The following is a 17,512-nucleotide window of genomic DNA, read 5'->3' as shown; positions in this document are numbered from 1 at the left end:
TCAAAATCATTCCTAACACTCTCATTATGACCCTCTCATCTCTTTTTCAACCTAACTCAGAGTATTCACATAGACAGAATCACTCTTCACCAAAGAAGATGATTACCCGTGAATGTGTTTTTACAGCAGTCACTTGTATTCACACAAATCTTGATCCACAAAGAAATGTCATCGCATTTCTGTATGTCCTTGGAGTTCATCCTATTCTGACCTTAAGTTCTCATTCTGTCTGCTTGGTTAGATATCCAGTGCTTCAACAGAGCCATTCCCCTAAGCCTATGCTGCTTGTAGAACCCACAGAAATTGGTTCCTCTAAGGACTCTGAAATTCTATATAGTCTAAGGACATTCCTCCCTTTCTACTCTAATCCCATCCTTCACGTCAGGTGTAGACTTTTAGAAATGAAACCAGGAAGAAGCGTGTCTCGAGGCAAATTTCCGCTTTCTGTCCTGCCACAAATCATCCTGGAGATAATTGTGTATACGTGCATGTGTGCTAAGTCGCTTCACTTGTGTGTGACTCTTTACGACCCTATGGACTGTAGCCCACCAGGCTCCTGTGTCCACGGGATTTCTAGGCAGGAATACTGGAATGGGTTGCCATGCTCTCCTCCAGGTGATCTTCCCAACGCAGGGATCGAACCTGCATCTCTTACCTTCCTGCACTGGCAGAAGGGTTCTTTACCACTAGCACCACCTCGGAAGCTCAACCTAGAGACTAGTGATCTGCTTAAATTACATAGGAAAATGAGGTGGTAGAATGGGAAAAACAGAATTCCTAAGAATTACTCTGCTGTGTGTGTGTGTGTGTGTGTGTGTGTTACTACTCTCTTTGTGACCCCATGGGCTGTAGCTCACCAGGCTCCTCTGTCTATGGAATTTCCCAGGCAAGAATACTGGAGTAGTCTGCCATTCCCTTCTCCAGGGGATCTTCCCAACCCAGGGACTGAACACAGGTCTCCTCCATTGCAGGCAGGTTCTTTCCCGTCTGAGCCAGCAGGGAAGCCTGTATGGGCAACAAACTGCTTGCTTTGAAGGTGAACCACATCCCTCTCCCCTCTGACCCCATTATTGTGCTGGAGCCCTCCCTTCCTTCTCTTTCTTTCCCTTCTCCCACCCCTTCTCTCATTCTCTCTCTCTCCTTTGCTCCACTGGCGACACACAGACTGAGCTCCTTGCTGTTCCTGCCACAGGCTACGCATATTCCTTTCTCAGTTTTCACATGTGGTTCCATCAGCCTGCGATGTTCTTCGCCCATGAAAACTCTAACTTTTTGGAGCTTCAACTCCAGCTCCCTCAGCTTTCAGGTCTTTCGTTGGTGTTACCTACTCAGGGGCTTTCCTTGATCATCTTATTTAAAATTGTACCCCACATCCCCCCCCGCCCCCCCACACACACCTGTGCTCTTTTCCAACTTTACTTGTTAGAGCACATATCACAATCTAATACACTAATATTTTGTTCATTATCTGACTTCTCCCACTAGAATGACTAGGAGGTCAAGGATTTTAGTCTCTCTTGTTTACTGCTGTAATTTCAATCTCTAGTATAATGCTTGATTAACAGCAGATGCTCATTAAGTATTTATTGAGTAAATTAATGGAAGGGACAAATTGAGGAGAGCTACAGGCCTCTTAGACACAAATATTTCAGCAAAACTTTATCTAGCAATCCACGAGACTGCTGGGACTTTACTGCTCCAACCCTGGCCTCAGGTACCACTGACCCCAGTAACATAGTAGGGAGTTTAACCCACATAATTCACAATCAGATTTAAACACCCATGGCCCTATGAGGCCTCCAATGTCAAACCACAATTCCAGCACCTATAATTAGAGTCAGTATCCTTCAACTTGTGTGTGAAACTATCTCTGGATAACAAAGAAGTCTTCACAAGGAACTGAAACACAATCACAAAATGTTCTTGACACTCCTTTGCAGGATCCTGCATGAAGTTCCAGAATCCTCAGACACTTGTGCTCTTACCACCTTCCTGATCCTCTGCTCCCTCCTGGGCTTCCTTATCCATCAAAAAGAAGAGAAGGGATGAGTAGGGTATGTGTTCCCTTTCTTATAGGAATACCTCTTTATTTCCTAAGACATAAATCTCATTATTAAATCACCTCTCAACTCTTTTTAAAAGAAATACGGAGCTAGTAGGGCTTTCCAGGTGGTGCTAATGGTAAAGAACCCGCCAGCCAATGCAGGAGACATAAGAGATGCGGGTTCAATCCCTGGGTCAGGAAGATCCCCTGGAGGAGGGCATGGCAACTCACTAGAGTATTCTTCCCTAGAGTCCCATGGACAGAGGAGCCTGGTGAGCTACACCCCACAGGGTCAAAAAGAGTTGGACACAACTGAAGTGACTTGGCACACGCACATGGAGTTAATAAAGAAGGTGTAGGAGGGGCAAGGGTGAGTGGGAGCAAACACCTGCGAATGATAAACAGGAAGTACTGAAACAGACTAGGATAGCTACAGAGGTCTGCATTTCCAGCATGCTCTCAGCGAACAGGGTACAAACTAGCACAGCACTTGCAGTTTTATCATTTTACTTCAGAAGAAAAGCAAGGCAGGCATTTTTATTGTCTGTTTTTATAAAACAATAAAGCAGGACTCAGTGCATAGATTACTCGCCCAAAGACAAATGGGGAGGTCAGAACAGGTCTGCACATACCTGCCTAGGCCTCATCTAGTCACACAAGGTCACTTCTCTCATGTCTTTACGAGGTATTTGGTGTGTATCTCTTAGATCTTTCCATGGCTCTCTGCTTTCAAGTTATCTTGAAAGGCTTCTCTGGTCCTCTATAGCAAGGGCTATCAATTCTACTCTTGCAGAAATCTTAGAAATCTCCTCAGCCTTGTGGTTTTATTCCTAACCTCATTAACTGCTCAAACGTGTCTCAACATTTCCTGAGTGAAGAGGACAGTGCTGGGCATCATGGATCTATAGATATAGTCCCTGTGCTCTGGAAGCTTAGTGTGGAAGGATGAGGGGTCAGTGCAAAGAAATCAGGAGTGAATTTGATTGAGGGGTTCCACCTCAAACCTGGTTTAGGCTTTGGCAGGGTGTTCTGTAAATATCTGAAGCATGTCTTTCTCTACTATTTTCTGTCTCCTAGCAGGTCCTCCATCTATTGTCCACTGAACTGCTGTGGTGTGTGGCATTATGAGTTGTTAATAAAACTAGGGAATCCAACAAAATGCTGCTGTATTTCTCAAGGTGAATTTGCAGGGTCAAGAAGAGATGGGTGTACACAGAAAAAGTTGGAATATTCTCTAATAATGAGTTTGCTGTCAACTGAAGTAACTGTTGCATCAATAATACACGTCAACTGTGTACATTTACAGGTGGTCAGTAACTAACTCTGAAAAAGAAGTCTGAATGCAACAGAAAACCCCTTAGTGATCAGAAAGAGGTGAGGAGCAACCAGGTCTGCCCGTCTGACTCTCTGGGAAGAGTATAGTACTATGCTATGCATCCAGCAGACTAGTTTTCACAAAAGTAAATTCAAACACACTGACAATGTTATTTTGTTGTTACCTTTTTCAGAAAATTGGCAGAATTAATCCTTTGTGCAGTAATAGAATTCACATCTGAAATGGACATATCCTTTTCTATCTGACTTTCATATTCCTGTAAGTAGAGAAATTAAATTAGTTTCACTTTTTTTTTGGCCATGCCATGCAACATGCAGGATCTTAGTTCCCCAACCAAGGATCGAAGCCGTGCCCCCTGCCCGCGAAGTGCAGAATCTTAAACCACTGGACCACCAGGGTAATATCCTAGTTTCACTTCTTGAATGTAACAAAGTTTAGCTATGATATGCTGCAATGAAATATTAACTACTCATTTCAGTTTATGTGTAGGAGATATTGGCAACACTCTGGAATTGGGCGGAGAGAATGTTTCTTTAAGATTCTTCCCTCTGAGAATTAGCGAAGAACCATTATATTTTGTTTTCTTCTAGGAAGAGTTTCATTCATCTTTTAAAACTAAGTAATGATTGAGGAAAAAAAACTGCAATTGAGAAAATGGTAAGAAGATGTAAAGACAACTGAGAACTATTCTTCATGTGCCTATTTACCTGGTATCATTAGAAACAAAAGAAATGGGAACTATTAACATTAGAGTATATATAATGTTCAAGTTGGTGGGCTTTGGAGGTCATAGTCCTGGATTCAAGTTGGCCCTGACATTTACTAACTGTGTGGTTTGGGGAAAAGTTGATTAACTACTGCAGATCTCAGTTTCCTCTTTTGTAATAATATAATTACTATTAACATGTCACAGGATTGCTGTGAGATTTAGCTAAAACAATATTTACAATGTGTGTGGCATGTAGTAAGTAATCAAAATATGTTGACCATAATCAATAACTTTAATTTTACATATAGCAGTTGGTATGATTATTTGTCAGGATGCCTCATTTATATAATTTAAAATAAATCCACATCTATTACATCTGCATGTATGGGATATGTTCCTAAAGCACATAAAAATTATTTTATATTATAGAGAACATTAAAGACACCACAAAAATTATGAATTATCTTTACAGTAGACAAATTATCTGAAAGTAATTTATTTTCTAATTATCCATAAGAAACCTTGAAATTAATTCTGTTGGCAAGTAACCACTTTTACCTAAGGATATATTATATTATATATATGGATGTGAGAGTTGGACCATAAAAAAGGTTGAGCATTGAAAAACTGATGCTTTTGAATTGTGGTGTTGGAGAAGACTCTTGAGAGTCCCTTGCACAGCAAGGAGATCAAACCAGTCAATCCTAAAGGAAATCAATCCTGAATATTCATTGGAAGGACTGATGCTGAAACTAAAGCTCCAATACTTTGGCCACCTGATGCGAAGAGCTGACTCATTAGAAAAGATTCTGACGCTGGGAACAATTGAAGGTAGGAGGAGAAAGGGACAACAGAGGATGAGATGGTTGGATGGCATCACCGACTCAATGGATATGAGTTTGAGCAGAGTCCGGGAGATAGTAAAGGACAGGGAGGCCTGGCGTGCTGCAGTCCATGGGGTTGCAAAGAGTCGAACATGACTGAGTGAACGAACAACACTATATTATTTCCCATTATACTGTTTCCCAGGTGGCTCAGTGGTAGAGAATTCACCTGCCAATGTAGGAGATGCAGGTTCCATCCCTGGATCAGGAAGATACCATGGAGAAAGAAACGGCAACCTACTCCAGTACTCTTGTCTGGGAAATCCCATGGACAGAGGAGCTAGGCAGGCTATAGTCCATGGCATTACAAAAGAGTCAGACATGACTGAGTGACTAAACAAACAAAATATTATATTATTATTTCATATCACTGTATTTTCTTTAAAAAGTATTAAATTGTAAGATTTACTTAAATACTCTGGATGTTAATTTTTATTAACTATTTGAACTGTGGTGTTGGAGAAGACTCTTGCTTAAACACTTAATATGCCTACTTCTAAGCTTCTGTATGGATTGTGTCCCCCAGACCAAAGCTTTGTGCCACTCTGTACTTGCTGCAAAGTGTAATATCTTTTTCATTAAATTCACTTTCCGAATAGCAAAAAAAAAAAAAATGACCCCAGGCACTCCGAGGTCACCGGCCCCCAGCACCCGCAGCGTGACCTCAGTCAGCAGTCGAGAACGTGGTTTTGAAAATTCCACCGATTTGGCTGCCATTGAAAGCACCTCTGAGGACCTCACAAAGACTCATCGCCGAAAACCTTCCAGCACACCATCCATAGCAGTGTCCCGGGCCTCCCTCTCCTCAGACCGGAGTCGATCTGAGTTAGATTTGAGCGGGTCATTTACAGAAGACTTAGAGGATACTATAAGCATAAGGAGCAAATCTGTCCCTGGGGCTTTGGACAAAGACTTGGATTCCTTAGAAGAGATGGAAGATGGCATTGATGACTTAGTGTCCTCCCGGTTTTCTTCAAATACTCACAGTCTAGCGAGTGGCCTGTCAACAACCAGCCTGAACAGCATGATGAGTGTTTACAGTGAGACAGGAGACTATGGCAACGTGAAGGTCAGCGGGGAAATCCTTTTGCACATCAGCTACAGCTATGAAACTGGCGGGCTCCTTGGACTGCAGGAGATCCAACCAGTCCATTCTGAAGGAGATCAGCCCTGGGATTTCTTTGGAAGGAATGATGCTAAAGCTGAAACTCCAGTACTTTGGCCACCTCATGTGACGAGTTGACTCATTGGAAAAGATTCTGATGCTGGGAGGGATTGGGGGCAGGAGGAGAAGGAGACGACAGAGGATGAGATGGCTGGGTGGCATCACTGACTCGATGGACGTGAGTCTGAGTGAACTCCAGGAGTTGGTGATGGACAGGGAGGCCTGGCATGCTGTGATTCATGGGGTCGAAAAGACTCGGACACGACTGAGCAACTGAACTGAACTGAACTTACAAATAGCTTTTCCTAATTTGTGGGGTTTAAATTGTAATATTATCAAGTTAATTATTCTACTTCTTTATAATTTATACTTTTTGTGCTTTGTTTAAGAAATACTTTCCTGTCCAAGATTAAGATATCCATTTAAAGTTTTGCATTTCAAAGCAGAAGTAGAGACACAGATGTAGAGAGCAAATGTATGGATACCAAGGAGGGAAGTGGGGTGGGGGGAGGAATTGGGAGACTGGGATTGACATATATATGCTATGGATGCTATGTATAAAATAGATAACTAATGGGACTCTGCTGTATAGCACAGGGAACTCTACTTGATGCTCTGTTGTCACCTGAAAGGGGAGGAAATCCCACAAAGAGGGGATATATGTATACGTATAGCCGATTCACTTTGCTGTACAGTAGAAACACAATACTGTAAAGTATTTTAAAAATTAATTTAAAAAATGGAGTTTCGGATTTCATGGGTAATCTTCATTACACATGGTATTTATTTCTTTTGTGAAGTCTGAATCTAATTTTACATCATTCAAAATGTCCTACAATTCTCTCCATTAAGTTTTGTACATGTTTTGTTAAATGTATTCCTGTGTATTTAAGAGTTTTTATTGCTACTGTAAGGTGTATCTTTGCTAAATTACATTTTTAGTGGGTTTTTATTGGTGTATAGAATGTTATTTATTTTTTGTCTCTAATTTTTCCTTAAGTTTTTCAAACATACAGAAAATGAGAAAGGCGGTTAAAATCTATGTACTTAGTCTCTAGGTTAAGTAATTAACATTTTGCCACATTTGTTTAACCTATTTCTTTTCTTTTTTTGGCTAAAATATCTCAGTGTAAATTATAGCATGATGACACTTCACTCTTAAATACTTCAGTATGAATCTCCAAATACTATGGACACATTCACAGTGCCATAATCACAGACAACAAAATTAACAATTTCCCAATATATCTATAATTCAATTATCAATATACTTAATATTCTAATATCCAAATTTTACCAACTGCTGCTGTTTTCCCACCAATCACTGTTCATATTTTTTCAAATTTTTTCCCATTATAAGTTATTACAAGATATGGATAAAGTTCCCTGTGTTATACAGTAGGAACCTGTCGTTTATTGATTTTCTATATGGTAGCTTGTATCTCGGAGAAGGCAATGGCACCCCACTCCAGTACTCTTGCCTGGAAAATCCCATGGACAGAGGAGCCTGGTAGGCTGCAGTCCATGGGGTCGCTAAGAGTCGGACATGACTGAGCGACTTCACTTTCTCTTTTCACTTTCATGCATTGGAGAAGGAAATGGCAACCCACTCCAGTGTTCTTGCCTGGAGAATCCCAGGGACGGGGGAGCCTGGTGGGCTGCCGTCTATAGGGTCACACAGAGTCGGACACGACTGAAGTGACTTAGCATAGCATAGCTTGTATCTGCTAATCTCAAATGCCTAATTTATTCCTCCTCCATTCCCTTTCCCCTTTGGTATTGGTAAATTTGTTTTCTATGTCCATGAGTCTTATTTCTGTTTTTAAAATAAGTTCATTTCTATCTTTTCTTCAGATTCCACAAGTGGTATCATATATATTTTTTTCATTTTATTTTACTGAGAACATGTTTTACATAAGATGGCCAAATGATAGCTTTACACAATTCTAGAAAACCGCTACTGATTACAGCCTGGAAATTCCTAGCAAATCAAGGGATGTACATGTATGAGCACATAAATGCACAGCTCTCTTTTTTAAGACTTTGAAATGCAATTCCTAAATTGAAGATGGTATCATTTGTCTTTTTCCTTCTGACTTACTACATGATTATCATGTAGTATGATAATCTCTTGATCCACCTATGTTGCTGCAAATGGAATTATGTCATTATTTTTTACGGCCAAGTGTATATATACACTACCACATCTTCTTTATCCATTAGATGCATACTTAGGTTCCTTCCATGCCTTGCTGTTATAAATACTGCTGCTATGAACATTGGGACGCATGTATCTTTTTGAATTAAGAGTTTTCTTTGGATATATGCCGAGCAGTGCGACTGCTGGATCATATGGTAACACTATTTTTAGTTTTTTTAAGGAACTTCCATACTGTTCTTCATAGCGACTACACCAATTTACATTCCCACCAACAGTGTAGGAAGGTTCCCTTTTCTCCATACCCTCTCCAGCATTTTCTATTTGTAGACTTGTTAATGATGGCTACTCTGATTGGAGTGAGGTGATACTTCATAGTAGTTTTGATTTGCTAACTAATTTGTTATATCTAACATATAACAGCCATGAAATTAAAAGACGCTTACTCCTGGGAAGGAAAGTTATTGACCAACCTAGATAGCATATTCAAAAGCAGAGATATTACTTTGCCAACAAAGGTCCGTCTAGTCAAGGCTATGGTTTTTCCAGTGGTCAAGTATGGATGTGAGAGTTGGACTGTGAAGAAAGCTGAGCACCGAAGAATTGATGCTTTTGAACTGTGGTGTTGGAGAAGACTCTTGAGAGTCCCTTGGACTGCAAGGAGATCCAACCAGTCCATCCTAAAGCAGATCAGTCCTGGGTGTTCATTGGAAGGAATGATGCTAAAGCTGAAACTCCAGTACTTTGGCCACCTCACGCAAAGAGTTGACTCATTGGAAAAGACTCTGATGCTGGGAGGGATTGGGGGCAGGAGGAGAAGGGGACGCCAGAGGATGAGATGGCTGGATGGCATCACTGATTCGATGGACGTGGGTCTGAGTGAACTCTGGGAGTTGGTGATGGACAGGGAGGCCTGGTGCGCTGCGATTCATGGGGTCACAAAGAGTCGGACACGACTGAGCGACTGAACTGAACTGAACATATAACAATATTGAGCATCTGTCTTTTCATGTACTTGTTGGCCACTTGTATGTCTTCTTTGGAGAAATGTCTATTTAAGTCTAAAAATGATGGCTTTTTAAAGGGATCAAAATGTAACAGAAAAACAGCTGCACTTCCTAGCCAGTAGTCCCACATTTCATATTTGTCTGACTGGTTCCTTGTGGTGCTATTTAACTTGTTTCTCTATTCCTTATGTTTCTCATTAAAAAAAACCAAGTCTTAATTTGATTCGGGTAATACATTTTTGACAAGGGTATTTCAAACATGTAGTGCTGTGTATTTCATGTTGTATCACATTAGGAGGCAATAATATCTGCCTGTCCTTTATCAATGTTTTAGTTTCCTATTGCTGCTGGAACAAATTATCACAGATTTAGTGGCTCCAGACAACACAAATTTATTATCTCTGAGTTTTGTAGGTTAGAAGCCTAGATTGTCTCATGATACAAATGGAATTACTTACAGTGGTGTTAGCTATTTATTCCAGGTTTCACAAGGCTAATACCAAGGTTTAGGCCAGCTAGGTTCTCACTAGCAGACTCTGAGAAGAATCTGTTTCTAGGCTTATCTAGATGGTTGGCAGAATCTAATATCTCACGGTTACAGAACTGAGGTCTCATTTCCTCACTGGCTGTGAGTTCAGGCCCACTCTTAGCGTCTAGAGATAGCTCTCCAGTCTTCACAGGTGGACCACTAAATCTCAGAGCCAGCAACTACATGCTGAGTCCCTCTCATGATTGGAATTCCTCTGATTTCTCCTGCTATTGCAAAAGTGATCTTTCTTTTGCTCTTAGTTGGAAAGTTTTCTCTGCTTGTAAAGGCTCATACAATTAAATTAGGTCCACCCGGATAATCGACCACAATCTCCCTATTTTAAGCAAGGTACATTACATTTTCATAGGTTCTGGGCATCAGGGAGTAGACATCTTTAGGGAGCCATTATTCTGCCTACCACACTTAATAAGATTAAGCTGGATCACTAAGTCAAGGTGGTAACAACTAGATTTCTCTATTATAGAGGTACAATTTTCCTTTTAAAATAAAAAAAGTAGCTATTTATTCTTAAAAGTGGGTATCATCTTCAGCAAATTTATTACGTGTGCAGGTGGCACTACTGGTAAAGAACCTGCCTGCCAATGCAGGAGACATGAGACACGGGTTCAGTCCCTGGGCTGGGAAGATCTCCTGGAGGAGGGCATGGCAACGCACTCCAGTATTCTTGTCTGCAGAATCCCATGGACAGAGGATCCTGGAGGACTATAGTCCATAAGGGTGCAAAGAGTCGAACACGATTGAAGCTACTTAGCACAGTCAGCATGCACAGTTAGCTGTAGATTCTCTTACGTTTTCCACATAGACAAATGAATTTTCTGCAAACATGGATAGTTTATGTCTTCTATTCCAATTCTAATTTTCTTCTTTCCTTTCTTCTTTCTGGCTTAATGCTTTGGCTCTTACTGGTAGAGATGATAGCAGGCATTTTCAAGTTGTTGAGATTAATGGGAAAACTGATGTTTGGCTACTAAATACAATGTTTGTGTAGGAGTCTATGAGGAAACTGATTTCTAATAGTGATCATTATACCAAACAGTTTCAGAGCCACACAGATAATAAGGCACTGAATCAAATCAAGGGATAGTTTATAAGGAACTGGTTTTCCAGAATGCTGGAAAGCTGGAGACAGAGAATTTGCTCAGGGACACCTAGGCACTGGCTCTATTTCTTCTCTTGAAGGATGATATAGCCTTATTGACCTTGAATTGGGTTCAAGAACTAGAGGAGTCCAACATTTGTAAACATTCCCTTAAATGGAAGTGCATTTACCATGAACATATTAATTTTTCTGGGGTGGTAAGGTAAACCTTGCCTATTTTGTACAGGTTTTTTGGTTTGGTTTGTTTTTTGTTTTGTTCTTAGCTCTTGCAAAACCTTACTCTTATGTGGAAAAGTCACAAGAAGTTTAATATTCCCAGACCCCCACCGTAGTACCAGAGTCTAGTAAAAACCAACACAAAATTCGCTGCACTGTCCTGCCCTGTGTTCTGCCCGACTTCCGTATATTTCTGCATTCCTGGCTAATTAACTCTGAAACTCCCTCTAATTATCCAGTGGGTGTGTAGGTGTCCTTTCTTATCTCTCCTCCCATTCCGGCAATTCTACAATTGACCTGAAACACTTCTTTTCAAAGCAGTTTGCATCAGCAGAAAAATCCAAAATCCTGAATATTTTTAATCAGTTTAAAGAAGTTCTCTTCTAATTCTAGGATGCTAAAAGCTTTCACCATGAATGAGCACTGAAATTATTAAGTGCCTTTTGGGCATTTATTAAGAGGAGCATATCTTTTCCTTCCTTAATTCTGTTAGCTCTGTTACCTAGAAATAAACCCTACTAGATTACGATGTACAGTTATATATTTATATATAATATATTGCTTTTTGATTTGTTGAAATTTTATTGGGGGGTAATAGAGGGATAAAAAATTAAGAGGCACAAACTATTATGTATAAAATAAACTACAAGGATATGTTGTACAACCCAGGGAATATAGTCAGTATTTTATAATAACTATGAGTGAGTGATAGTCACTGAGTTGTATCCATCTCTTTGCGACCCCATGGACTGTAGCCTCCCAGGCTCCTTTGTCCATGGTATTATCCAGGCAAGAATACTGGTGTGCTGTACTGTGCAGTGGGTTACCATTTCCTTTTCAACCCACTCCAGTATTCTCTCTTGGAGAATAACTATAAATGGAACATAACCTTTAAAAGTTGTAAATCACTATACTATACACCTGTAAAACTTTTATAAATATTGCACATCAAATATACTTCAAGTAAAAAAAATTTAAAGGGGAAAATTTTTGTCTACGGTCAGTTTTTTAAAAATTAAGACAGCTTTAAAAAAATAAAAATTAAGACAGATTTAAAGCAGCAAAACATTAACTTATCATAGAAAAAGCAATATTCAAATAGAAACCAAGTACCTGGAAGACTAAATCTGGAATCTCTCTATCATAAAGGGGCATTTGCTGCAGAAGGAAAACATCTAATTGACCAGCATTTCTAAGCTGCAATAGCTGGAAACGTTTACTCTTTTTCATTTCTTCTTCAGAAACAAAGTTAAATTCATCTTGCAACTGTTCAAGACGAAAATACTTTGGGATATCCTGTCCTTTATGTTTTATGTACTGTAAAACACAAATAATGTAAAGTCTTTACTTAAAATAATTTTTTTTTAAATTCAAGACCTCATAACAGTTGAAACTGTGAGATATGAGAATTGCAATATAAATAGGAAACGGAACAACTGAATCTGTAATAGAAAATCTGAAAAAAAATGCAGAATCTAGCCTGCATAGGTTCTCAACCTTTTCCCGGTCATGATTTATATAGAAAATGAAAACATGTTACTGTACAATGGGTTCAAAGATGATGCTTTTTATATCCGGTTGCTCTATGAGCTGAGAGTTCAATAGTTCTATGTACAAGTAATCAATTCAGCATGTCAGTTGGGAAGCTATGATCTGAGGAAACTTAATTGCAATATGGCAACCCACTCCAGTACTCTTGCCTGGCAAATCCCATGGACGGAGGAGCCTGGTAGGCTGCAGTCCACGGGGTCGTGAAGAGTTGGACACGACTGAGCGACTTCACTTTCACTTTTCACTTTCATGCACTGGAGAAGGAAATGGCAACCCACTCCAGTGTTCTTGCCTGGAGAACCCAGGGATGGGGGCGCCTGGTGGGCTGCCATCTCGGGGTTGCACAGAGTTGGACATGACTGAAGCGACTTAGCAGCAGCAGCATGCACTGCTTTATTCAGTAAATGCAAACGTGAGTACACAGTACATGAGAGGCAAGGTGCTGGTGCCATAAGAGAGACAAAGATTTACTAGCTGTAGTTCCACAGGGAAAGATAAAGCACATGGGCGAATGACTGCAGTAAAGGCAGAATGATAGATCCATTTGCTATTGTTCAGTTGTGTTTGACTCTTTTCGATCCCATGGACTGCAGCATGCCAGGCTTCCCTGTCTTTCACCATCTCCGGGAGCTTGCTCAAACTCTGTCTTATAAATAGATCCGTAAGAGTTATTAAAAAAAAAAAGAAAAGAAAGAACAGGGGGGCAAGAAAAGGAAAGCCCATATCTAACTGAAGTTGTTGCAGGGAGAAGTCAATTTTGACTCCATGTTGAAACTGTTTCTTTGACTTGCTTTCCGTTGATATTGTTATTATAATCACACATAATGGCCTGCCTCAAAGAACTCTGCCCCTCTGCCCGACTTAAGCTAAATTGCCTTTGTTCATAACCCTGTCCACCTGGCTGGCAGGAGGAAAGAAATTAACACATCCCCCTGCCTGAGGCTTGCCATTCCAGGAGATATTTGCAAGATTAAATGGCCTTTTTACTTTGTTTCCTTATGTCCACCCCCCATCTCTGATCCATAAAAGAAACTGGCATCTAGATGATGACAAGATGGCTATTTTGAGATGTTAGTCTGCCATCTTCTCGGTCAGCTGGCTTTCCAAACAAAGCCATATTCCTGCCTCAACACCTTATCTCCCAGATTCACTGGCCTATCCTGTGGGGGAGCAGAGGGAGCTTGGACTCGGTAACAAGGTTGCCAAGGAAGTATTTACCAAACCTGCAGGATGGGTAAGATAGCTGATACAGGTGCTCTTCTAAGCAGAGGGAATGGCATGGGTAAAAGTATGAAGAGAGCATTTTTGGAGCATAAAGAGCAGTTCAGTTGGCTATGAGCAGGAGTAGAAGTGAATAGAGTCTTTGAGGGAAGGAGGATGTCTTTGAGTCATCTTTAAAGTCCTCAGTAATTAATAATACGGCTGGTACTCAGTAGATGTACAACTGATGTCAACCTGGAGATTATTCTGCTGGATGCACCAAGCAAGGGCTGCTAAATAGTAGCGGAGTACCAATCATTTTCCCAGTTGTTGAATTTCTAACTGCCTCATAGTACTGTAAACTGGCTGAAAACTCTGTCCTTTTTTACTTTTAATGACTCCTAGTGCCTAGAAAAATACACTGCAAACTGTGGAGGAGCATAAGAGTATAGACCTTAATAAATATATTTACAGTACAGATATTTTGCCACAACTTACCATAATAAATTCCATTAAATCAGAACATTCTGGGTTATTTGGGTCAATTCTGACCTCATTGGCCCATTCAAAAAGCTTCTGTGCATTAATAAGCCATGGAATTTCAGGAACACCTCTTGCATCTACATTCCTTAACACACTAACATAAGGAAAAATATGTTGTGAATTTGTATGTAATATACAGGTGATACATCTGTTATATGGGGTAAAACCGACCCATTACAGGTATTTAAAGATTAAGCTTATCCATTCTCTGTATTTAAGGATAAAACAGAAGGTTCAGATGTGCTATCTTCCCTGGTTCTTCTCACATTCTAACTGCATGATAGTTTTTTGATAAATGTCTACCCCTCCCTTAAGAGACAAGCTTTTTAAGGGTAAAGCTCATAAATATTCCTCTTTGCTATCTAAAATATACAATATAAAAAGAATCTTTAGGCTATATCTTTATTGTTGAAACACAATATAGGGTATGTAATACAATTAACTGGGAAGTATGAGTCAGAAGAATATCGTTGTTTGGTCCTATGAGGCCATATCTTTAGAAGTTGGAGAGCTATGAAGGACAGGCTAGAATGTATTCTTAAGTGCATTCTTAAGTCAATTCAGTCATGTCCGACTCTGTGCAACCCTATGGACTGCAGCCTCCCAAGCTCCTGTGTCCGTGGGATTCTCCAGGCAAGAACACTGGAATGGGTTGCCATGCCCTCCTCCAGGAGATCTTCCTGACTGACGTCTCCTATGTCTACCTGCACTGGCAGGCAGGTTCTTTACCACTAGCACACCTGGGAGTGCAATCTTAGTGACCTCAACCACAGGCAAAATGCAGAGGAAATTCAACCCTAAACAGAAAGGGTTTCTTTTCCGCCATCAATTATCCCAGTTACTTAATCTCTCTCTTCATGGGTAATTCATTTCACCTTGTGGAATTAAAACGCTTCAAACTGAAAGATTTCTAAGATCCTTTCTATGTAGTACTCAGGGAAAATTCCAGTCTATAAACTAGGATTTCAGTAATACAGTCTGACTCAGATTCCACAATGTCAGCCCAAACACAGACATACATTTTACACTGTCCACTTTCCATCAGTATCTATTCATATTTTTTATGATGAATCTGAGAGAGTCAATCCTTAGGTAGGTTGATAAGAAGTCTGGGGTCCCCGAGGAGGAGATAGGGGTCTGGGGTTATCAAAGAGGACAAAAGAACAAACTTTTTTTCCTACATTCCTTAGTCTTAGTCACATAAAACTTATACCATTACAGCCTTTTTTTTTTCTTTAAGCCCAGAGCTGATGATAACAACAAAACAACTCATCTTAAACTCTGTACAAAGGATTATCTAACAACAATGTATCCTGTTGGAGGACATGTTTCTCCTTCTTAAGAAAGTGAAAGTGAAAGTCACTCAGTTGTGTCCTACTCTTTGCAACCCCATGGACTATACAGTCCATGGAATTCTCCAGGCCAGAATACTGGAGTGGGTAGCCTTTCTCTTCTCCAGGGGAACTTCCCAACCCAGGGATTGAACCCAGGTCTACTGCATTGCTTCCCTGGTGGCTCAGAGGTTAAAGCGTCATCCAGGAATGTGGGAGACCCAGGTTCAATCCCTGGGTCAGGAAGATCTCCTGGAGAAGGAAATGGCAACCCACTCCAGTAGTCTTGCCTGGAGAATCCCATGGAGGGAGGAGCCTGGTAGGCTACAGTCGATAGGGTCGCAAAGAGTCAGACGCGACTGAGCGACTTCACTCACTACCGCATTGCAGGCAGATTCTTTACCAGCTGAGCCACAAGGGAAGCACATTAAGATAATCCTGTTATTTTAAAATGTTTATTGTGGGAGTGGGACTGGTAAGATCTTGCCATTGTTAGTTCTAATCCATCATTTTAAAATGTAAATTGTGGGAGTGGGTCTAGTAAGACCTTTACAAACTTGAAACATTTTTTTGATTTATTGTTAATAACCAATTGAAAAAGTATATACCTGCCTTGCTAAGCCTAGTGAGCACTCTCCATCCTCTTCTGACGTCTATGTTAGCAGCTTTCTCTGTCCTTTTTCCTATAATAAAACTTCTGCCCACACAAGAGCTCTAAGTGGTCAAGTCTGATCCCTGATCCGGAAGCTCAATTTTCTTCTTCGGAGATCATGAATCCGACACCATGCACTGTAAGCTACCAAATCTTTGGAAGTTATTCCTAACAAAGCCAGTTGATACAATGCTAAGCAAAATTCAGTTCAGTTCAGTTCAGTCACTCAGTTGTGTCCGACTCTTTGCGACCCCATGAACTGCAGTACACCAGGCCTCCCTGTCCATCACCAGCTCCCGGAGTTCACCCAAACCCATGTCCATTGAGTCGGTGATGCCATCCAACCATCTCATCCTCTGTCATCCCCTTCTCCTCCTGCCTTCAATCTTTCCCAGCATCAGGATCTTTTCAAATGAGTCAGCTCTTTGCATGAGGTGGCCAAAGTACTGGAGTTTCAGCTTCAACGTCAGTCCTTCCAATGAACATCCAGGACCGATCTCCTTTAGGATGGACTGGTTAGATCTCCCTGCAGTCCAAGGGACTCTCAAGAGTCTTCTCCAACACCACAGTTCAAAAGCATCAATTCTTCGATGCTCAGCTTTCTTTATAGTCCAACTCTCACATCCATACATGACCACTGGAAACACCATAGCCTTGACTAGACGGACCTTTGTTGACAAAGTAATGTCTCTGCTTTTTAATATGCTGTCTAGGTTGGTCATAACTTTTCTTAAAAGGAGGAAGCATTTTTTAATTTCGTGGCTGCAATCACCATTTGCAGTGATTTTGGAGCCCAGAAAAATAAAGTCTGACACTGTTTCCCCATCTATCTGCCATGAAGTGATGGAATCGGATGCCATGATCTTAGTTTTCTGAATGTTGAGCTTTAAGCCAACTTTTTCACTCTCCTCTTTCACTTTCATCAAGAGGCTTTTTAGTTTTTCTTCACTTTCTGCCATAAGGGTGGTGTCATCTGCATATCTGAGGTTATTGATATTTCTCCCGGCAATCTTGATTCCAGCTTGTGCTTCTTCCAGCCCAGTGTTTCTCATGATGTACTCTGCATG

General features: G+C 40.6%; 1 protein-coding gene across 1 annotated transcript in view; it reads right to left on the bottom strand.

Annotated features, from left to right (window-relative positions):
* Positions 1 to 17,512, bottom strand: part of CC2D2B (coiled-coil and C2 domain containing 2B) — a 108,097-nt gene that overhangs the window by 40,696 nt on the left and 49,889 nt on the right. Inside the window, exons 18-20 of the mRNA XM_086378889.1 lie at positions 14,418 to 14,556; positions 12,282 to 12,485; positions 3,544 to 3,636 (exon numbers count right to left, since the gene is read on the bottom strand). Of these exons, the coding sequence (XP_086235015.1) occupies positions 3,544 to 3,636; positions 12,282 to 12,485; positions 14,418 to 14,556 (436 nt within the window). The remainder of the gene's footprint in view (positions 1 to 3,543; positions 3,637 to 12,281; positions 12,486 to 14,417; positions 14,557 to 17,512) is intronic.

This window comes from Bos grunniens, chromosome 26 (assembly GCF_055505025.1).
Source record: "Bos grunniens cultivar Pamir isolate PY7600 chromosome 26, Bosgru_T2T1.0, whole genome shotgun sequence".
Lineage (NCBI taxonomy): Eukaryota > Metazoa > Chordata > Mammalia > Artiodactyla > Bovidae > Bos > Bos grunniens.
This window is presented reverse-complemented; position numbering and strand designations above follow the sequence as displayed.